This window comes from Haliotis rubra, unplaced genomic scaffold, assembly GCF_003918875.1.
Source record: "Haliotis rubra isolate DU_JTF1 unplaced genomic scaffold, ASM391887v1 Scf49, whole genome shotgun sequence".
Taxonomy (NCBI): domain Eukaryota; kingdom Metazoa; phylum Mollusca; class Gastropoda; order Lepetellida; family Haliotidae; genus Haliotis; species Haliotis rubra.
Genome location: NW_025767179.1, coordinates 162,158 through 187,367, shown reverse-complemented (window position 1 = coordinate 187,367; position 25,210 = coordinate 162,158). Strand labels below are relative to the sequence as shown.

Here is a 25,210-nt window from a genome sequence, read left to right as displayed (position 1 = left end):
CTGCTTTTGAATATACGAAATACCTTTTGATTTAAGTCAGGGTGTGTTTGCATGGGCATTTGATCACGTGATCGATTGGCAACACGCGCTTTTGGGGCGGACGAAATCCAGGACGCTGCACTTACTAGAATATTGTTATCAGAATACTGAAAACTATTTCTATAGGTTTCTTTAGCTACTTGGTTCACATTTAATATTTAGATGAATATATTTTAACATCAAATGGTCATTCAGCAGTTGAACTGTTTACAAGGACCTCGCAGCTCTGAGACTCTGATTCAGCAGTTGAACTGTTTACAAGGATCTCGCAGCTATGAGACTCTGATTCAGCAGTTGAACCGTTTACAAGGATCTCGCAGCTACGAGACTCTGATTCAGCAGATGAACTGTTTACAAGGATCTCGCAGCTATGAGACTCTGATTTAGCAGTTGAACTGTTTACAAGGATCTCGCAGCTATGAGACTCTGATTTAGCAGTTGAACTGTTTACAAGGATTTCACAGCTATGAGACTGATTCAGAATATGAACTGTTTACAAGGATCTCACAGCTCTGAGACACTGATTCAGCAGTTGAACTGTTTACAAGTATCTCGCAGCTATGAGCCTCTGATTCAGCAGATGAACTGTTTACAAGTATCTCGCAGCTACGAGACACTGATTCAGCAGTTGAACTGTTTACAAGGATTTCACAGCTACGAGACACTGATTCAGTAGTTGAACTGTTTACAAGGATTTCACAGCTACGAGACACTGATTCAGCAGTTGAACTGTTTACAAGTATCTCGCAGCCATGAGACTCTGATTCCGCAGTTGAACTGTTCACAAGGATCTCACAACTATGAGACTCTGATTCAGTACTTGGACTGTTTACAAGGATCTCACAGCTCTGAGACTCTGATTCAGTAGTTGAGCTGTTTACAAGGATCTCACAGCTCTGAGACTCTGGAAGGGTTATGTGACGATCTCCCGTCTAAAGGTTGAATGAATCTTCTGCTCGTCTGTGTGGCAGTCGACGTATACCAAGTTAGACTTTCGATCTGTAATTACCATCTCCAGCAAACACAAGCGGTCAGGTTGAATAGAGATGAAATTCTGTGCACTGCAACTTTTAAAATATTAATGACAGCGATTGCCAGCTCAAATCAACATAATTGTCAGTGTGGAGAAATCGATTCAACAGCCCTTTACGCCTAATGCACTTCAAGTACAATACAAAGCTGCTTTTGAATATACGAAATACCTTTTGATTTAAGTCAGGGTGTGTTTGCATGGGCATTTGATCACGTGATCGATTGGCAACACGCGCTTTTGGGGCGGACGAAATCCAGGACGCTGCACTTACTAGAATATTGTTATCAGAATACTGAAAACTATTTCTATAGGTTTCTTTAGCTACTTGGTTCACATTTAATATTTAGATGAATATATTTTAACATCAAATGGTCATTCAGCAGTTGAACTGTTTACAAGGACCTCGCAGCTCTGAGACTCTGATTCAGCAGTTGAACTGTTTACAAGGATCTCGCAGCTATGAGACTCTGATTCAGCAGTTGAACTGTTTACAAGGATCTCGCAGCTACGAGACTCTGATTCAGCAGATGAACTGTTTACAAGGATCTCGCAGCTATGAGACTCTGATTTAGCAGTTGAACTGTTTACAAGGATCTCGCAGCTATGAGACTCTGATTTAGCAGTTGAACTGTTTACAAGGATTTCACAGCTCTGAGACTGATTCAGAATATAAACTGTTTACAAGGATCTCACAGCTCTGAGACACTGATTCAGCAGTTGAACTGTTTACAAGTATCTCGCAGCTATGAGCCTCTGATTCAGCAGATGAACTGTTTACAAGTATCTCGCAGCTACGAGACACTGATTCAGTAGTTGAACTGTTTACAAGGATTTCACAGCTACGAGACACTGATTCAGTAGTTGAACTGTTTACAAGGATTTCACAGCTACGAGACACTGATTCAGCAGTTGAACTGTTTACAAGTATCTCGCAGCCATGAGACTCTGATTCCGCAGTTGAACTGTTCACAAGGATCTCACAACTATGAGACTATGATTCAGTACTTGGACTGTTTACAAGGATCTCACAGCTCTGAGACTCTGATTCAGTAGTTGAGCTGTTTACAAGGATCTCACAGCTCTGAGACTCTGGAAGGGTTATGTGACGATCTCCCGTCTAAAGGTTGAATGAATCTTCTGCTCGTCTGTGTGGCAGTCGACGTATACCAAGTTAGACTTTCGATCTGTAATTACCATCTCCAGCAAACACAAGCGGTCAGGTTGAATAGAGATGAAATTCTGTGCACTGCAACTTTTAAAATATTAATGACAGCGATTGCCAGCTCAAATCAACATAATTGTCAGTGTGGAGAAATCGATTCAACAGCCCTTTACGCCTAATGCACTTCAAGTACAATACAAAGCTGCTTTTGAATATACGAAATACCTTTTGATTTAAGTCAGGGTGTGTTTGCATGGGCATTTGATCACGTGATCGATTGGCAACACGCGCTTTTGGGGCGGACGAAATCCAGGACGCTGCACTTACTAGAATATTGTTATCAGAATACTGAAAACTATTTCTATAGGTTTCTTTAGCTACTTGGTTCACATTTAATATTTAGATGAATATATTTTAACATCAAATGGTCATTCAGCAGTTGAACTGTTTACAAGGACCTCGCAGCTCTGAGACTCTGATTCAGCAGTTGAACTGTTTACAAGGATCTCGCAGCTATGAGACTCTGATTCAGCAGTTGAACTGTTTACAGCTACGAGGATCTCGCAAGCTATGAACTGTTTCAGGATCTCAGCTATGCTGATTCAGCAGTTGAACTGTTTACAAGGATCTCGCAGCTATGAGACTCTGATTTAGCAGTTGAACTGTTTACAAGGATCTCGCAGCTATGAGACTCTGATTTAGCAGTTGAACTGTTTACAAGGATTTCACAGCTATGAGACTGATTCAGAATATAAACTGTTTACAAGGATCTCACAGCTCTGAGACACTGATTCAGCAGTTGAACTGTTTACAAGTATCTCGCAGCTATGAGCCTCTGATTCAGCAGATGAACTGTTTACAAGTATCTCGCAGCTACGAGACACTGATTCAGTAGTTGAACTGTTTACAAGGATTTCACAGCTACGAGACACTGATTCAGTAGTTGAACTGTTTACAAGGATTTCACAGCTACGAGACACTGATTCAGCAGTTGAACTGTTTACAAGTATCTCGCAGCCATGAGACTCTGATTCCGCAGTTGAACTGTTCACAAGGATCTCACAACTATGAGACTCTGATTCAGTACTTGGACTGTTTACAAGGATCTCACAGCTCTGAGACTCTGATTCAGTAGTTGAGCTGTTTACAAGGATCTCACAGCTCTGAGACTCTGGAAGGGTTATGTGCTGTAATGCAGTCCGTGAATGGAGACCGTGTCCTGGTGGGTAATCACCAACACTGTCGACAATCAGCTTAGTTGACGTCTGAGTGACTGAAATGGTGGCAATGCTCAGCGGCGTTTGGACATGGCAATGCATAATGATCTCTGCAGGTCCTGACCTCTGTGCACGGTCCCGGTCCGAATTCAGTGTCTTTGATCGCCGAAAAAGCTTATTAGAGTCATTAAAGTGAATTGTCTGCTTACAAGGAGGAAGGCTCGATTCACGGAAACGTATTTTAAAAATTAGACAAAAGATGGTAGATGTATTTGTAAACTCGGATGTGTGGATTTAAATACTTAAGGGCAAAATTAATAATCACATGTGTTTGACGTAAACCAAAGTGGGGATAAAGCGTAAAACAGACAATAGAAAGCGAATGCGGAATCGTCACCCAAACGCAAAGATCCGTTTTACACGATCTGTTATTTCAAATATTCACCCCGCAGTCACTATTCTGCTACAGCGTGACTTTTTGTGTCTGTTCGTCCGTTTGGTTACACGATGGCGTATTCGCACCGACATTGGTGCTTACAGACATAACCCCTGACAGGTACTCACTGTGTGGAATACGACAGAGGGCACCAGGTGGAGGTCATGTCTGGCAGACAAACGTATTTCTTATTCTGGAAACCTAGACCGCAGCATATCAAAATCTATAATGATACAACGAGACATAACGGAGTCGAGGAAAAATTACATATTGAGGGTACCATGGTTTGAAAAGGACTGGTATTTATTGAGGTCAATGCATGTCAAAAACATTGATTTGGGTCAAATTTATCATCGTCAACAATTATGAATAATAGCATTTTCAAAACTGAAATAAACCGTGAATGAATTCAATTTCACATTTTCACATGATTACCAAGTGTACAAATTCCATTGATGTATAATCACAGGTCATGTTAATTCTTACAGATTACAGAATATGAAAGCAATACACTGAATATTTGAAATTTGCCCGAAGAATATCATATTATCCAAATGACAACAACACTTGTCCTGTTATGAGATACTCTGTATTAACACTGCTTTCAAAGGATTTGTTCACCAATAATGCAGCAAGACAGATCTACACGGGAGTGGACCCATAGGAAAATCATTTAGCCAGGTAGAACAAGAGACGGCAGACACAATGCACTATCCCTCTCTGGGTGAAAGAGTAGGGTAGACATATCCTCCTCCTCTCCCTCCCTCCCTCCCTCTCTCTCTCTCTCTCTCTCTCTCTAGATCTCTCTCTCTCTCTCTCTAGATCTCTAGATCTCTCTCTCTCTCTCTAGATCTCTCTCTCTCTCTCTCTCTCTCTCTCTCTAGATCTCTCTCTCTCTCTAGATCTCTCTCTCTCTCTCTCTAGATCTCTCTCTAGATCTCTCTCTCTCTCTCTCTCTCTCTCTCTCTCTCTCTAGATCTCTCTCTCTCTCTCTCTCTCTCTCTCTCTCTCTCTCTCTAGATATCTCTCTCTCTCTCTCTCTCTCTCTAGATCTCTCTCTCTCTCTCTAGATCTCTCTCTCTAGATCTCTCTCTCTCTCTCTCTCTCTAGATCTCTCTCTCTAGATCTCTCTCTCTAGATCTCTCTAGATCTCTAGATCTCTCTAGATCTCTCTCTCTATATCTCTCTCTAGATCTCTAGATATCTCTCTCTCTCTCTCTAGCTCTCTCTCTCTATATCTCTCTCTAGATCTCTAGATCTCTCTCTCTGTCTCTCTCTCTAGATCTCTCTCTCTAGATCTCTCTCTAGATCTCTAGATCTCTCTCTCTGTGTCTCTCTCTCTCTCTGTCTCTCTAGATCTCTCTCCCCCCTCTCTCTCACTCTCTCTCTCTCACACACACACACATACACACACACGCACACACACAAACGCTAACAAACGCTGACGTGCATTTTGCTATAGATCTACAATACTCATGAAAGGGACCTAAATTCCAGTTTCACCTCATGTGTTTACTGATTCTACTAGCCAGGTTTTACAGGTAATATGCAAAAAAATTACATTATTTTTTCTAATCATATATTAATGAATATGTTAAGATATACAACACGAAACTATACACAACATTAAGTGTGTTGCACTAGCCATGTGTTAGACTTGTTGGTTTCTGGAAATGTTTACAAATAGCCTATTAGTAATAATATCAATTTACTAACAACAGTGTGCGAACATTAACGCATTGACGCCGACTGACAGCTATCTCCACGTCGGGCTTCTAGAAGCCGTTATGGCCACAGTGGTACAGATATTCCTGACAACAATAGTCTCCGTGTGAACTACTGACACATAAAACATCTCTCAACGAACACTTCATCCAATTTCTTCAGCAGACTATGGACAGTGTTATTGGCATCTGCATAAACATGGGTCTCCTGACAAAATATGAAAGGACTTAATGCACAGTATTGTTAGATATTGACGTAATCCGTGAAGCGGTACAAATGCAATTTCCTTCTACCGAGTGTAGTCTCGCTCATGAATCTCCGTACTCACAAATTGAGGATGCTTGTAGATAGAAACAATCGGAAACAGATATTCTGCCCTGAATACAGAACAGTTGGAATCATTAAAACAAGGAAGGTATATACCCATAACGCAAGAAAACCATCACATATTCCGACATAACAATCATTGTCTAAGATAGAAAACCAAGTGCGTAAAGGTTTCGTTCGTCATGCCGAAGAACACAAAGGTATAATATGTGATGCATATAATCTGTTTACCACCTTGTTATATTGCTAGAATATGCTGAAGGATATCTCAGGGAGCGTGTTTGAAATTATGTCCGATGCGATTTCCTAATTTGACTTGTACCAGACTTTCCCTTTGAACAAATGACTTGCCTTTACATGTGTTTATGACGTTTGTCAATGGAAGGGGCAGGATACGCTCAACCTTTCTCGATCACCTAGTTTCATCACTATTTGATTGTGGCTCATGAACACATGGTCCTAATAAGGTCGCTATAGTACAATCGGCTCTCCTTTTAACAAAGATATGTCATGGATGAAGAAATTGGTTTGTCGCTTCTATTCCATGTGTTACACCAGACTGATGGTCTGTGAACCCTAAAGTCGAGAATAGTTGTTCATTCATTCGTACACCGGTTTCCCTGGTCAGATTCGAACATCAACAGGCCGTCCAAATGTAACAGTATCCTAATATGGCATTAAACGCTGGTAGTTGCATAGCCAAAAACCCCACAACAAGTCCGAATATCACGACTACAACCAGCCTTGAAACAGATCTAGAATTGTAAACACGTTGTTCTCTGGTTTTATTGATCTGTCCATTCTATGCTTCATGCTGAAGATGTGCTGATATTTCATTGTCATGAAACTGTTTCTGTCCAATTATATATGCATCTACGTCACTGTTCTGAAAGACAGCATTGTTTGATGTTTGTTGTCACAAACGGCCTTTTATTCCCCGATGATGGCCGTATGATTATGGTTATGATTTGGGTGCAGACAGTAAGTCTCTCATTATTTTAGTAAACTGTTGTTCTTCGAAATTGGTACAGCCAAAGAATTACTTACATTATACGCCCTTATTTTCTCATGTTTTATGTATTTCTTTTGAGGCACATCAATAAAATAGCTACGTTTGAAGAGCGGACTGCTGTTGTGTATATATTCAGCAATTTTCTCTATATATATATTTTGTTTGAAATTTGGAATCATGGAAGACAGGGGAACTTTACACGCAAAGAGAGTATTTCACTTGGCGCTATTGTCCAATAGAAGCCAGTGACCAGGCCAGCCAGTGATTGAAAGCACAAGCAAAAATCACGTAGACGGGTCATAAAATTATGTGAAAACGACCTGAGGTATCAGGGGTGTTGACCTCTGAGACTCAAGTAGAGATACATTAAAAATGGTGTATTTTTCATTATAATCCCCTTCCTCATTGACGTACAGTTTCCAGCGAAGTTGGGGGCTTTTTGTCCAGTATCGTGGAAAGCTTTCTCTTGCTATTGACGCTATCGTTCTCTCGTTCCAATCAAAGCTTTATTCCTTTCTGAGGAGACTTAACGGGTAATGAAGGAGTTTAGAACTATAGTCGTGGATTGTAGGAATGGGAGAGTCTGATTTCTGCACAGGCGCATGGTCCTGGTGGACAAGCACACCTTTTCTTATCTCCGCGCGTCCTGTAGGATTAATTTCATCCCTTATTGGTCTCAAAGGTATGGTATTATATGCTCCATTTACTGTCTGACCTCTTGGAGGATGGTGCAACATAATGACCACCTCAGCATCCAAGAACATGGAAGTCATATGCCAGGTGATGAGTGTTTGCCTTCTTTGTTTGCGGTGATGTCAAATACTTTTACCGTTTCACCCATAGTCACAACAGTTTCAACAGCCTAGATTATAACCAGACATATTATGTCGTGCATTTCTGAACAGCCTTTGTTTGACCATGTTCTTCACAGACAGTTCGAAGATCACACAAGAGCGACAAGATAGGTTCATTGTTAGCCTTCTACCGGTGAACCATAATTCTAACGTTACGCCAATGGTCACTTTGATATCATATACTTTCTCATCGACATGTCCTTCGAAAGGAGTGGGTTTTCGTCCCCGATGTCAAGCCATTCGTCAAAAGAAAGCTTGCTTGCTATGCTGCTGACATTACCGTTGGTAAGGTTAGTGGTCGTAGTTCTGGTCTTAGGTGGTGGTTGGTTGCAGCTTTTCTTCCATGATAAGTGACCACTGTGTCTACTGATAAATGCGGTGGTGGTGGTGGTGGTACATGTAGCGGTAGCGGTATAGGATACACTCAATTTTAAGCGTACACCCGATATCAGAACTCTTGGCCCGTGAACACATACTCATGATATAGCCAGAATCGGAGAGATGTCGTATGATAAAAGACCGGTTTTGTCGGTTTTGTTCCCATCATGATGAAGAGCGACTTTGCAGCCGTTACACAGACACAATAATGCTTGTTGCGGTTGTTGCCAGTGCCTAGACGTGTGGGCTACTTGTTGGGCAGAACATGGCTACCACCTACTTCGTGAACACCTGAGATCATCATTGACACTAAGTGATCCATTCACACACTTTTCACAGCCAGTTTGTCTTTTCCGCCTAGCTGAATTTGAAAAGAGATGAATTGTGTTGTTTGCCCCCGACCTTCCCAACCCCCCACCCCTTAACTCTCGGTTAAACGTATCTTGGAAGAGTCTGACAATGGAGGTAGCAAACTCAAGCTCGTGCAACATTTTCGCCGGACTCAAGGGCGTTATGTGGTAGTTGCACATTATACTTCACGATACTTGCTTTGAAGGATGCGTTTCCTTCATAACGTTCCAGATCCACTGGGACTACAAATATGTGCTTGGTAATAAGAATAGTATGTATAAAGGTGGTTTACTAGCATGGAAAACGCTGCATCAGAACATCATTTGTAGGGCTGCGCAATATAACCGGTTTACCGGTATTTACCGGTTCAGACATGAAAACGATACGTATTGCGATACGCTGATCGAAAACCGGTATTTTGACTTGCATTCGGAAAACATAGTAACACTCGGAAATGTTCGGATATGTCCTTGTTTCATTTGTGCCAAATATTATTCACATTTTTATTTTATCATGGTTAAAAGTTGTTATTAAAGCTTAATCAAGCCTAGGGCTTTTGTTGTGTTTTTGCTCTATAAATCAAGACGTAACTCGATTATACGTATTTGTTTCTTTAAAAATACTTCATGCAATATATTGCAATACATATCGCAATACATGCTTTCGCATTGCAATATATCGCAGTTTATAAATTCTCTGCAATACCAACCCCTAATCGTTTGTGTGGCATTGAGCAAATACCTCACATCCTATTGGCGGAAAACAGACACAATAATTCATGGTTGTTGGGAACAGAACTGGAGTTGCATGAGAAGAATTTGTCACGAAGAAGGACAAAGCTTGATCACGAAGAAGGCTCTGGTTTGATATCATTGATATCAAATATGGACCAGGCTGTTTCAATAGCTATATACCTTACAGGGACGAAGTTCTGATATGAGATTTTGGTAGAATAGAAGGACGAGACCTTATGAGTGGCAATCTTCATATTCCAAAGGCACATAACTCAGTTATGTGGCACCTTCGTGTACTGTAACTAAGGACAAGCCTCTGCTGCGTGGCAGTGTCTCCGCGTGTGAAGAAGGGGACGTTAGTGCGTGACAGTATTGTTGACGGAGAAAACCTGAGTTCATAATGAAACCAGATAGCTTTCCAGAAAATATTAATATGTGACGTCATGATGATCAGGAAATGAAATATGATACTAATGTATGTTTTGCTGTATCGTGGCAACCATTGATGCATGACTGGCTGCATGGTTTAGTCAATAATGTTAGTTTTCTTCAAACAAATGACAGGACGTAAATACCGTCTCTAAGTAATTACATAACACAGTGGTATATCGACCTATATATTGGCTTGTTTCAGTCAACGATGACACGTTTCCTTGGCACAATGTGTTAAGCTGTGTGGGTCGGCAATCGGAAAAAAACGATCAAATTCGCTTATTGTGTTAAACCCACACGTTTATCTATAACAATGAAATCTTTGGCCGTATTCGCATCTTTAATGATATTTACCTGTCCTACATTTGTGAAGGTATAATTATCTGACATTCCCACATTGCCATGAGTACATCCGTGTTACCCAAACTGCTGAGGAAAAGGTACAGTTGAACATTTTACCGAAAACATATTGAAACTTTCGTTTGACAGCCCGTGTTCACTTCAGTTTGTACACATTCTAAGACATTTAGCTATTTCGTTATCATACTGTACATATTCTGATTTATGACAATTCCTGAAAATCTATCTCATAAACAATATTCATAAACATGGATAAATAATTAAAACTGCTCTCCTCTCAGTGAAGTTTTTGTGCACAAAAGGAATGCCAGACGTATAAGTAATACCTTTTTTACATGAGATAATACCATTCATGATAAGAAAAAAATATGATAGAATATGTTGGGGCGGTGGAATATGGAGAGAAAGATGTTTAAGTACGAATAATGTTTAATGTATATCTTATGCTGTTACGAATACAATTCATATCGCCTCGCACAACACCATATTACACAGACAGATTTAATGTCAGGTCGGTCCAGGTACCGAAACTAAGATATCACAATGTACACAACAGCTGCGAAAATATATACACACATGGAGAGAGAAATACGTTTGAATTTGATAACATTACAACTAGATGCACCTGAAAAAGCAATCACTGAAAGATATACTGAAATTTCACTGTCTCGGGGAAACATGAATATCGCCCATGAAACATGATACATGTATACAACTGTATGAAATTGAACCATTTGTAACACAAAGCACAACGCAAGATTCACAGTACAATTAAAACATTCTCTCTATGTTTCGGATCCGATAAATGTAAGATTATGAATAAAATAATACAATTTTATGACAAATTTTGAGAAAGTTGTAAAAAGGACGTTTGAACTGATTGTTAGGCCCCCTCGGAAATGTAAATAAAATTCACGAACATGAATCTCGCATGTGTTCTATGACATAACAGTGTAGGGGACATTCTGGCGACATTTATCTTGTGAAAGTGTCGTGGTACCAGACTTTATGATGAATAAACCTTTCTTTTGGCGGTATTAGGTGTTGTATACTACTCAAATGATATTAAGGACCACCCGAGTTATTATTGCATGCTATTGGCAGGTTAACTGAAGCAAGACTCGGGTTGTCCTTCACAAGCTTTGGGTAGTATAAATTGGGACCTTAACTCGAAAATATTAACATTTTTGTTGTCGAAATTCTCACTTTGGCAACACTGTACTACGTACTACTTGCGGACAGATTCTACAACTAAAAGGTGTTCAAATGATCTGTAAGACTTAGTCGAATTAACTTGTCATTCAAAGTGACTTAATGTCAGATGGAGTGGTATGTTGTACTCACAACCTGTTTCACGTGAGCTTTCTCCGCCTCTCTCGCGTGCTCACGTCCAGCACGTGCAATCCCTGCACACGCACTTCGACCGAAAGGCATCAGAGCTGACTAGGCCACAGGCGCGATCTGAAGACAGAGATGACAGGTTTCACGCTAACCATACATTGATTTCAAATGCCGATCCTAAGCATATAGTCTCACCAGCAGATCGACCCCTCCAGCCAACGGAACTGCCAATATATAGATCTCCAAAGTCGATTCACTCTGTTACACAAATTCATTTTTAAATACCCGAATGCCGATTGTTCAACTCACAGAGACAATACTTGAATTGAAATAGTAGAAGAAACGTTATTGTTAGGAATAGGCAAGACGTATGGACCTCAAGGGACCCCAGCCTTGTTTGTTCCAGAACAAAGGAGAACCTATTTCAAATGGAGGAACCGAAGACTCATGATTTTATAATGTTCCTGAGACAATACCTTTACCTCCCAGTGTGTCTAGTTGCTGTGTAGATACAAAAATATATTGATTCCCTGAAACCGAGCCCCGAGAATTACCTTTGTAACGCCATAAAATAGATCTTTCCTTCGTCGGTCACCTGTTTCATTAACTCGAAAGCTGATCTGTACACAATGGCATCAACTGAAGTGTATTTGTTGGGTTAATTATGTATTGAGTGTATAGTGGTTGTATGTGATAACGTCATCCATTTGGGCATATGCGATCAAGTACTATTGCTCGCCCCCCTGTCTCCATCACCCCTGCTGCAGTAGATAGAGCATCTATCCATGGTTTGATTCCCAGCCGAATAACAGCAAAATATGATACTTCTTGTTTCCCTGCCTGGTGTCTGCATTAAGGGGATAAAACAAGGATTGATGGACTCTGAGGCAGTAGTCTGTGTAAGTGGAGTATCCATAGATAATTGCGGCATGGTAACTCAGTAGGCAAAGTCAATAAAGAGCATTTCTGCGGACTATAAAGCACTGACTCACAGACACATGCATGGACACCACTGTGTAAGTGCAGCAATCTTGAAAGCGACGCTAAACCCTGGTTCACATGAGCAGACCTGTCTTCTACATAACCAGATGAATGACATGCTTTAGCCCCACAATGTACATTTGACATACAATATATATGGCAATCGAAACAATATCTGAAACTTATTTCACCCAAACAGCCAATCCATTCATAAAGAAATTACTTGTTTATGAAGACCAATTACACTTAAGCAATATTTTTCGTTTCGTCTATTTCATAAAAGCTTGTACTTTCTTTTATTCTCAAAATCCAGTTTGTATTATCTCTCTCGTGACACATCGATTGCTCCTTAGTTTTATCTCAGAAGGACATAAAACTGTCTCCTTTGAAAGCCTGACATGATTTTGTCATTGCTCATTTGATAAAACAGTCAGTCATACAAGTTTCCATTCTGTACCAGAAGACGTACCTCCCTGTCTATAGTGCAGCTGCCTTATCGTATGTTTAGATATGAAACTTGAAACCATTAATATCGATGGATACTGTTGTAAGAAGATACACAAAACGTGACGGTATGTTCAGAAGTCGATACTGAAAGTGTTTTATTGTTCTATTACCTAAGAAGCATTATGCAGCGGAACCCATTTTTCACAATATCAGAGAATAAATATTTGAACTCGGCATTAGCGGCATTCACAGTTAAAAGCTCATAGATTCAAAACCTATATGTACTTGAATACGATTAAAAATAGCAATGTAATATTTTTAATACAATAAACATGTGTGTATCCAATGAATTGTCTCCATAAATATGGAGACGGATGTACGCACACACATATTCATATCATTTGTAAAATATCTCAGTACAATAACGTTCTTCGTATCAGACGTGTCAAGAGACGAACTGTTGATAAACTGACATTCGTTATTCCCAAGCATCACATGCCACCAACAAATTACCTGAACACCTTTTTCAGTCTCATGTAGTTCTTTGTAAAGCTCGTTCATTTTCTCGCTTCCCCACGTCCCTTTTGGCATTTCAATACTTAGCGCCTGAAATAGCCATTTCTCAGGAGACGAGTATGGTTCTTAGTTTGACGTAGTTACTTCGACATTGATTACTTCATCATTTGTAAAAAATCATCCTCGAATGCGAAACTTTAAGTACGTCATCGATCCTATTTCGTTGAGCGGCAACTGTTCCTGGGGGACATGAAGATTGTGTTCAAGAACACAGTAATACTATAACGGTTGTTTGTAACAGTACTGCTGACACGTTACTCTTACAAACATAGACATATGGGCAACAATAAGAAATACTATTCCCAAAATAAGAAAGATATACTCGCAAATAAGGTCAGTTTTATTGTCATATGACATTGTTCTGGTAATACTTGTGTGAGAAGAATGAAAAAGGGGAAACATTACAAGTGGCAGTGAAGCATGGCAGTAGACGTACTGAACCCCAAAGACATTGGCGGTAGAGGTAAGGTGGGAAAGGTGAACATTGGCGGTAGAGGTAAGGTGGGAAAGGTGAACATTGGCGGTAGAGGGTAAGGTGGGAAAGGTGAACATTGGCGGTAGGGGTAAGGTGGGAAAGGTGAATATTGACGTTTGTGGATCAGAAGTGTGTGATACTGACACGATTTGTCAAACATTCAACCACTCGAGAAGGCATACTGCCTTGGAATATCTCAATGGCGATTTGAGGGAGCCTGTCCCACTGACGCGGACTATGACCCCATCAGGTCCTGTGTTCAAAGGATAAAACATCGGCACTCAGTGCTGGCCACGAAATTCAACTGATGTTATGCTGCAGGAGGTGAGCTCAAATCTGTCTTGAGTTCTCAGGTTGTCATGGGGTTGACGTTCATTTCAACGTCGAAATACACGATCATGTCAATCAAAGAAGTTTAAAAGTGATCAGTACTCCTATGAAAACATAACGTTTACCCCAGTTTTGTGACGTTGTGTAAACCATATCAATATGTGTTTGCAGTATGATGTTTTGAAAGGAGCGGCTCAACATGTGGCCATTGAGCACACAAATTAGCTACATGTAGACTTAATGTTTTGGAATAATCAATCTTGTACTCTTGTGAGCATTGAAACTAAAACATATTGTCCACTGCATCCTGATTTCAGTTAGTTTCGCATACGATGTTTGTCGTCCATACGAATCTATGTTCTAATACTTGTTATTAACCTTTCTCTTTCATGATCCCCTACCTTTCTAATTTCAAATTTGCTTTCAAAACAAATATATTGTAATTACAATAATGTAAGCTAACTCAGAACCACATGAGAGTTTAGGTTCTGTCGCAACACGTAAATGCTATTAACATAAATTGATTAAACCGTCACATGGATATGATATATAAGGAAGTGATATCGATGATATAGATCAAGTCTTTTGCGTCTTGTAAATGAATCTTAAAGAAAGTTGTTGTCAGTGACAGGTTATTTTGATAATAAATACTGGTCATCTTTATCACGTTCCCTGAACCACTAACAAGACTAACTAAACATAACGTCGTTGGGCTTATTGAGATTTCACATGGCAAGTAATTAAACCAGAGATTTTATTCAAGTAAGCAACATGTTCATAAACGTATTACAACCTAACAAGGTGAAAATATTACCCTTTTTGTGACGACAAGTGCGATAACTACTGATTCCAGCTTATGCCGTAAATAAAGAAATCAAAATCAATTTGTTTCTATTATCACAACGTCACTTTAAATTAACCCAAATTCGATTATTTCACATATATGGATACAAGCACGCACTCATTAATAACACACCTTACCTGCATAGTCTTCAGAAGGGCAAGTGTCAAGCACCGGTCTGGCATACACCGGTCTATGACACTCTGTTCGATTAAAGGCGCTGATACTGAGGGTATTGATCGGGGGAATTAATACGACTAGAAATGAAACTCTTTATCGTGCCCTACACTTCTGTGTAATACAGATCACTTATTTAAGCCTATCCCAAGCTTAATAAGTTACATTGCGATTGCCCATGGCATGTTCTACATGTCTGGACATTGCCATAACATGTGTAGGTGGTTCACAGTTAAAACATGGACATGTAAGTCTGAAGTGAAAGAACACTTTCAAATTGTAAATCTTTGCATAGGGCCACGAATTATTCCAGCTGATGTCACAGGGTGGTCCTTGACCACGAGTCATGATTGATTAACAGAGCAACGTCATCTACTAGTATGGAGAATATCTCTTCTTGCTCCGGTCTATTTATGTAGTATTACGAGTTATACATATCACTTCGAGAACCTAAATATATCTTTTACAACAATAAATAATGGTGATATCTATATCGGTTCCTATTCGTGAGGATCCAGGTTAGAATTTATCTTCATTATGATTCACCCCTCATGACCACTCCACTCACGACTACCCAATGCTTCTGCACCGGAATATGATATACCCCTCATGACTACTCCGCTCACGACTACACAATCCTTCTGTACCGGAATATGATGCAACCCTGATCCACATAATCCTCATGACCCCTCACTCCGCTCACGACTACACAATCCTTCTGTGCCGGAATATCATCAACCGCTCATGACCACTCCGCTCACGACTACCCAATGCTTCTGCACCGGAATATGATACACCCCTCATGACTACTCCGCTCACGACTACACAATCCTTTCTGTACCGGAATATGATCCACCCCTCATGACCACTCCACTCACGACTACACAATCCTTCTGTACCGGAATATGATACACCGCTCATGACTACTCCGCTCACGACTACACAACCCTTCTGCACCGGAATATGATCCACCCCTCATGACTACTCCGCTCACGACTACACAACCCTTCTGTACCGGAATATGATACACCCCCATGACTACTCCGCTCACGACTACACAACCCTTCTGTACCGGAATATGATACACCCCTCATGACCACTCCACTCACGACTACACAACCCTTCTGCACCGGAATATGATACACCCCTCATGACCACTCCACTCACGACTACACAACCCTTCTGTACCGGAATATGATCCACCCTCATGACCACTCCACTCACGACTACACAACCCTTCTGTACCGGAATATGATCCACCCCTCATGACCACTCCACTCACGACTACACAACCCTTCTGCACCGGAATATGATACACCCCCTCATGACCACTCCACTCACGCCTACACAACCCGTCTGTACCGGAATATGATCCACCCCCCATGACCACTCCATTCACGACTATACAACCCTTCTGCACCGGAATATGATACACCCCTCATGACCACTCCACTCATGACTACACAACCCTTCTGTACCGGAATATGATCTACCCCTCATGACCACTCCACTCACGACCGCACAATCTTTCTGTACCGGAATATGATACACCCCTCATGACCACTCCACTCACGACTACACAATCCTTCTACACAACCCTTCTGCACCGGAATATGATACACCCCTCATGACCACTCCACTCACGACTACACAATCCTTCTGCACCGGAATATGATCCACCCCTCATGACCACTCCACTCACGACTACACAACCCTTCTGCACCGGAATATGATACACTTCTCATGACCACTCCACTCACGACTACACAATCCTTCTGCACCGGAATATGATACACCCCTCATGACCAATCCCACTCACGACTACACAATCCTTCTGCACCGGAATATGATACACCCCTCATGACCACTCCGCTCACGACTACACAACCCTTCTGTACCGGAATATGATGCACCCTCATGACCACTCCACTCACGACTACACAACCCTTCTGCACCGGAATATGATACACCCCTTATGACCACTCCTCTAACTTACGCCTACCATACTCTTCTGGGTCCCAATCCTCAAAGCGGTCGTAGCCCTACTACATTCATAAGCCTATGGTAAACTACAGATTTACGACAAGTCGTAACGTTACGAATGCTTTGTGGATCGGACCCCTGTACTGGAATATGATTCACCCCTCTTAACCACTCCGCTCACGCTCTGCCTGTCTGTGTTGGTACATGGTGTAGCCGATATGCCATCCCCTACCCTCCCGCTAACTCATTGTATATGATTTGCTGGTGATATGTCCGATATAATCTGTAGTGCGTAGGTGCATCTCATTACTATACCAGGATCTGTTGAGTATGGACACGGACGAAGTTCCATATCGATGATGGCGTTGCTTGAGGGTTTCACGTCACGGTAAATGGTTACCCCCACATTAAACTGACATGCAATGCAACTGAAATGTTCTGAAAAGCTATTCAAAAGGTTTTTTAAACCTCAACCCACTCGTACATTCTAACATGGGACAAGTAAAAATAGATCAAAGGTCGGTTTTTCCATATACAAAGTGTTATTTTAGGAGACTACGTATTGTATGCACAACCTGTGATTGTCAGCGGTCTGCGGTTACTTTATAAACTGCACAGGAGCTATTTAAAGAGTTATCTAAATGCAGACATTCTAATTACGTGTCCCTGTGCCTGGTCTATTTTTGACTTAGAAGAACTTGATACTAGCTGAAAGTGTTTCTAAATAACTCATCAGCGTGTATGTACATTGGTAGTGACAGCAAGTGAAACCGGAGTGTCGATCGGTGTATGGCTGTGGTCATACTCTATATATTTGGCAGTATCACCCCTCCCACCCCGAAGAAAACACATAACAAAAACATCTAATTCTGGGCTTCATTCATGACTGTTGTCATACTCTATATATTTGGCAGTATCACCCCTCCCACCCCGAAGAAAACACATAACTAAAACATCTAATTCTGGGCTTCATTCATGACTGTTGTCATACTCTATATATTTGGCAGTATCACCCCTCCCACCCCGAAGAAAACACATAACAAAAACATCTAATTCTAGGCTTCATTCATGACTGTTGTCATACTCTATATATTTGGCAGTATCACCCCTCCCACCCCGAAGAAAACACATAACAAAAACATCTAATTCTGGGCTTCATTCATGACTGTTGTCATACTCTATATATTTGGCAGTATCACCCTCCCTCCCATTCTGGGCTTCATTCATGACTGTTGTCATACTCTATATATTTGGCAGTATCACCCCTCCCACCCCGAAGAAAACACATAACAAAAACATCTAATTCTAGGCTTCATTCATGACTGTTGTCATACTCTATATATTTGGCAGTATCACCCCTCCCACCCCGAAGAAAACACATAACAAAAACATCTTATTCTGGGCTTCATTCAGAAAAACACATAACAAAAACATCTTATTCTGGGCTTCATTCAGAACAAAACTATAGAATAATCACACATGAAAAATGATGCTTGCAAATCCGACCATTTTATCGTAAGCTCTAAATATGAACGACAAAGCCCATTCCACATACACAAGAAATCTCAGGGAATGTACAATTCTGACTACATTTGGAGTATGCGTTCATTTCAAGTTGAGCATCTCTTGCCGCATCAGTGGTGGCAAACACACGCAAAGGCACGTGACATAATCAACTAAAAATACACAGATACACACGGTACTAATGAACATTGAGTTGCGTCGGAACATGTGTTTATGAATCAACTACTCATGCCACCAGGTGTTCGCAAAACGATGAGCCAAATACCAAATTCATGATGGTAAAGGTCAGACAAGGGCAACAGACTGAATTCGGCTTTTGGTTGGTTCAGCGAAAAATGAAAGCCAACAGAAATCTTCAGTAATCGTAAATAGTGATAGGTCCTGAAAATTGACATAACTATCGAAACAAGTTTCATGTACAGGTGCATGCAATCTCTTTTTATTTTGGTTTGTCGAAACGTTTCAAAGTAGTATAAAAACTAGTCGTCAATACTGTTCGTTTTTTTGCATCTTGCTGAGGCATCCATCAGCAAAACCTTCTGAAGCCGTTTGATTTCATTCTACGACACAGAGTATAATTTCTTACTTTGTGTAGTTCTTACAATGGTTGTTGAAGGAAGGGAAAAGAAATCAATGCCCCGGTGTCGTCTTTGAGATGCCGTAAAAAGACTTAATACATTGACGTTGGGAGTTCGTTAGTTAGAAAGACAGTCGACGTGTTAGGTTTTGTTGCATCCATATAACATTGCTGTACGCAACAGTCGAAGCCAATTATTTTCTCTCTGCATCCTGTGAGGTAGACTGCATGTAAGGCTGTGAGATGAATGGTATGTTTGCTCTATCCTAACTTTCTTAGCTGAAGCGTCTTCTTAGTTTATAAGTTTATGGAGCTATACAATCTATTTAGTTTGATGTATTGTTTAGCCGCATGCCACTGACAAAGACGTATTGGCACTGAGGATTAACATCGTTCCGCTTTTATCGAACTAGGAAAAAACAGGACATAGGTTTGACTGGTGTTTGAATATTCCATCATACAATGTTCCAAAAAGAATGATCAACAGCATGTGTGTTAGACATTTGTACCCTGTGTGTTTTATTCAGTGTAAGATATTAAATCACCATCTAATCTGGAAACTAAGCTTCATGTGCATCTCTGTTGACCGTTTTCGTAAAACATCTTACTAAATACTATTCGGTTTCATCCTAAATCCACAAAAACAAGCCACCATAATTGTCCACAGTCATATCAGATGCTGCCCTCCTAATCGGAAGAATACACTGTCTGTATGCCCAATGCTTTGTTTAATTCACGACCTAGAGCTGGATTTCTGAAGAGCTAATCTTGAAGAGACACCGACGTGGACTTCCACTAAACATTTCCCCATCCTCAAGTCAATTACGCTGGACCTATGTTTACTCGTGGAGAGTCGCTGGCTGGACTCCCCGACACCAAGTCAGGCTCTTGTCCCAGCAGTGCCATCAGTCCTGCAACCACTTTTGAAATAATCTCCACGGAGGGTAACAAAATATATTTGTCATCACGTAGGACATATTTAACAACGTGGGCCAGATAATGGAACTCCCAGGACAGACAGAGCTGGTGTGATGCTTCGTGCTGCAGCTGACAGAGACGAAGATTCAGTCTCGGAGAAAGACCTGTATGTCTTATAGTCACTATGTGGAAGTTGAAATGTTGAGTATTTTTAACCAAATAACATGGCTATTGATTTTCAGTAAGCTGTAGATTGTGTTGGATAACCTGCGTGTAGCGATTATTAACGACATCTGCTTTTGTGTACATGTCAATTGTTGGGGTTAAAACGTTATTCGTTCATATCTCGTTTCACGAATACAACTAACTATTATTGTAAGTAGTAAAATGTTGTTTAACGACGCAGGTGACAATATTCCAGTTGTATCACAGCGACTGTAGATAACGAGTTTCGGCCAGCCCAACCCCTGACTGAAGGAATGAACAACGACGAATGCGACGAATGTTGTATGCTGATATGCGCTTTGCCAGTTGATCGAACTTGACAACCAAAGTTTCAACCGGCAATGGTAAGTCGGGGTCATATGTTAATCCTGGTTTCCCGGAGATGCCATCTTAATAACGAACATGTTAACAAGTGATTGAGTGAGCTGGGTTTGATACTAAAACAGTTTTACCATAATGCCAAAGTGTCATATCACTGACAATATATTGAAGATCCGTAACAGAAGCATGTATTCAACTGTATGTGGTGGTGCAAGGAAAACTGTTCCACGGTAACACGGGGTAGCAACAGGTCTTCAAAACTCAAAGCATCTGCATCTGATGTTGATGTGTTTATTGGTCACTGACCGAAATATGCCAGCGTCTCTTTGGGACTTGGAGGCAGTAGGGAGGAACGTCGTGGCCCAAATCATATAATTGATCTTCCTGAAGTTCAAAGCACTGACATTCTGCGTTTATCAAAGTCGCAAGGTGATTGATTATACGGCTTTGCTTCGACGATCGCTGTAGTGGGCGAAATTCTTGGGGGGTGGAGGTGTGTGTGTGTGCGTGTGTGTGTGTGTGTGAGAGAGAGAGAGAGAGAGAGGGGGGGGAGACTTAATAAGCTGTATTTTATTCGTATTAACGAATAGCCACATGATCTTAGTTTTTGTTGTTGGTGATGTTTGTGATGATGATGATGATGATGATGTTACTGCTGCTGTTTGGGGGGGTGGAGGTGTGTGTGTGTGTGTGTGTGAGAGAGAGAGAGAGAGAGAGAGAGAGAGAGAGAAGGGGTGGGGTGGGGGAGACTTAACAAGCTGTATTTTATTCGTATTAACGAATAGCCACATGATCTTAGTTTTTGTTGTATGTGATGTTTGTGATGATGATGATGATGATGATGATGTTACTGCTGCTGTTTGGGGGGTGGAGGTGGTGTGTGTGTGTGAGAGAGAGAGAGAGAGAGAGAGAGAGAGAAGGGGTGGGGTGGGGGAGACTTAACAAGCTGTATTTTATTCGTATTAACGAATAGCCACATGATCTTAGTTTTTGTTGTATGTGATGTTTGTGATGATGATGATGATGATGATGATGATGATGTTACTGCTGCTGTTTGGGGGGTGGAGGTGTGTGTGTGTGTGTGTGTGAGAGAGAGAGAGAGAGAGAGAGAAGGGGTGGGGTGGGGGGAGACTTAATAAGCTGTATTTTATTCGTATTAACGAATAGACACATGATCTTAGTTTTTGTTGTATGTGATGTTTGTGATGATGATGATGATGATGATGTTACTGCTGCAGCAAAAGATGCACTCAACGATGTTTCCGCTACATGACGGCTGCCATGAATTAGCAAGACTGAACAAAGCCGATTCTCTGAAACCTTCCCACACCTCGGGAACACATGCCTTGTTATCATACAAACATACGCGTAAACCTTTCACAATAACGATTTGTCTTCAGGCACAACTCTCCTTCCATCGAGACAACGATGCCTTTGTCACCATACAAATGTGTTCACAATTGATGGTCATCTATTCCTCGCAGCGGAGGAAGTCCTGCTTTGTCATCGCGAGGAATCTACAATCAGTAAATTGATTAGATATATAGCTGTAAACAATGAGTCATTTCTTATGTAAATAGAACGACAAAACCATTCCAATAATCACAGGCAATCTCTGCTAAAAGCAGAACCGATTGTACAATTCCGTCTTTAGCATAAGCATGTACTTATGAATCGCTATCAAATGATGTTTTCTGTAGGTGGTACATAGCAAATCGAAGTGGGTGTGTTTATGATTGCAAGTGTTAGCTGCACCAGCCCGCTTCCAATGCATTCAGTACAGCTCTTTGACCTATGAAGCAATAGAGACTGTGTTATACGATAACCATCATATATTATGTATAAGTGTATGAACCAATGATAAACACCCCTAGCGTGTTCTGTATTTTCGAGCTTTATCAAAATCGCATACAAAACAACAGAACACAATATTGAGGTGTGATTAATACTACCACACCATTACATATAATGTACGTAACCATTGAGCAAAAGAAAACATACACCCTATGAAACATGAAACAAACAAAAAATTCATACTCGATTGTTACGCATTTCACAAGGCATCACAGTTGTATTTTGGACATTTAGTTTGCAGTTTTTCGTCAACTGGTTCCGACTAGTATCGTTTCCAAAACATTCGTAATTTTTTGGTCAAATCAATTTTTAAGTGTATACTTCTTTTGCCCGATAGTGTAGCATACAGGAACATGATGCCAGGCGCGTGATGTATCATCGGAGATAGCAACCATGACTGAAGATATTTCAAACAAAAGTTCGCCCACAAAAAAGGTAGTTATACGCCTATGGCACTTTCTCATCATCAAATCCATTTAATGAAAATCGAACTGCGACATTTATTGATGACAAGATGGCATTTATGTAATTTGTACTTATTTTTATTGAATTGTACAATCGTAGTTACGCAGTTCTATGCCAGCGTATACTATCATGAACTATTGTTGTCTTGATACTTCATTAACTGCGTTTATAATGTCTGATATGGATATTCTGTATTATTCCCTGCTCTAACGTGTACGTCTAATGGGATTATCTCATCACAGAACTCATGTCAATTCCTTCTTTTCATTCAACATTGATTGTAAGGGCGGCGTGCTTATCAAATGCAGAGATGCAGAAAGGCTAAACGTCCACTGGGAATATTATAAACAATGCTTATATTTGTTGTGTCATGAAGATAGATCGGCTTTTTGCAGCATGTTGTAATGGTTCTTGATTTTATTTTAGATGTTTCACTGAACTAATAGTTCAATTGATTGTGCTCCTATTGATGGATGTAATTCATTGAAAATGGAAAAATCAATCAACAGCTCAGATAAGTCGTGACGTATTCAGTTTTAAAAAAGTAAAATGTATAAATACTTATCTGACTCTCTATTTACATGGTACCACTGTTCAGTGTGTTATTAGCAGTGTGTTATTATCTGTTACACTGAATGTGCATGATTAGTATTCGAATTATTTTACATAACAAGTTTTTTACAAATATCCAGAAAAGTATTATCAGTACTTCACAGAGTTCAGAGTAGTTATAAACATAAATGTATGCATACAAGATTTGGGAAATGTTCAGCCACGTCGATCGATACTATCCACGTTCATACAGTCCACAAATCAACGGATGTATACCTTTACACTGGCTAAAAAGAGAAAATAATATATATATTTCCTAACCTAAGTTCCTTCACAGTAAGTAAATACAGTTCCAGTTAACCGGACACCTCGCTATCCGGACGATTTCCAAGTGTAACCAAAACGTCGGGATAAACGGGGTTCGACTGTATATACTTTAATTGCGATAGCCTTTATATATGTAAACATGAAAAAAGCAAAACGTGGAAACAGATGGCTGATCCTTAGCATTTCTGGAGGCAGCTCAATGAAGAAATTGTGGAGGTCACTGTTTGTAAAAGTTACATCGTTTATACTGATGTTCTTGTGCACACAATACTTGGTATATTGTCACACAAGGGCTGCCTAAAACATATTGTACTTGTTTTCTCGTGCACACAAGGACGAAATGGGCACGTGCATTAGTTAATATTTTCTAGCGCACGCAAGGTCGACAATGAACATGTTTACTTGTCTTCTCGAACACACATGAACTGAATAAACATGTTTTCTTGTATATTTACCCCTATGTACGCCCAAATGTAATCTCTTTCGGAGGATAACCGACATGTTGTACTACCTTTCTCGTATGTGAACGTACGTTGTCCTGGTATTCTCCCATAAATAGGGACAAATCGATTTTTTAACTGACTTTCTCGTGCACATAAGTAGTAAATGAACATATGTTGTGCCAGTGTCCTCATCCAGACAAGCACTAATAGAATTGTTTTACTAGCCTTCTAGTCCACATAAAGGTTAAATGAACTATGGTTAACAGGTTTTGTGCTGTATCCACAGAGTGAAGTGATGACATATTTCCTGGAAACCTGTGTATACAGAGCTGGTGAAACACATGCAAGGTCAGTCCTATCACAGGCGGTCTGTTTGCACAGCGAAAACCGGCCAACTGATGGCATCATAATGACGTTGAATTATGTCCTCATGGGTTTCAATCGGAAGAATACCCCGTCGTGATAGAATGTGAATTAAGATATTCCCATAACACACTGGCATGCATTTTGTATTCAGTGGAGGTCCAAATGCAATATTGACTTGTAATTCTATTGTTTGTATTAAATCCAGAAATAGACAACCTTATTGGCCGTCTCACAAGCTCAAGCATGGATTCATAGAAAAACGTGTCCTCGCATGGCAAACACCTTGAAAGTATTTAACACATATTTGTGTGTCAAATAGGACGAGTGTCAGCGTGCGGGTGTTTATCTGGCCTTTCGCTCGGCGCATCAATATCAGCATATATGGGGAGGTTATTACCAGTGCTCTATGTCTCAACATGTAGGACTC

At 40.5% G+C, this 25,210-nt stretch overlaps 1 protein-coding gene across 3 annotated transcripts in view; it reads right to left on the bottom strand.

The window, feature by feature from the left end:
• The window catches only part of LOC124291322 (calmodulin-A-like), a 48,386-nt gene extending 36,746 nt beyond the window's left edge, over positions 1 to 11,640 (bottom strand). Inside the window, exon 1 of one of the 3 annotated variants that reach the window (XM_046728295.1) lies at positions 11,405 to 11,640. In XM_046728295.1, coding sequence (XP_046584251.1) covers positions 11,405 to 11,494 — 90 coding nt within the window. In that variant the 5' untranslated portion in view covers positions 11,495 to 11,640. The remainder of the gene's footprint in view (positions 1 to 11,404) is intronic. The other 2 variants (XM_046728298.1, XM_046728297.1) reach the window with 2 other exon arrangements.
• Between the last annotated feature and the right edge of the window lie 13,570 nt (positions 11,641 to 25,210).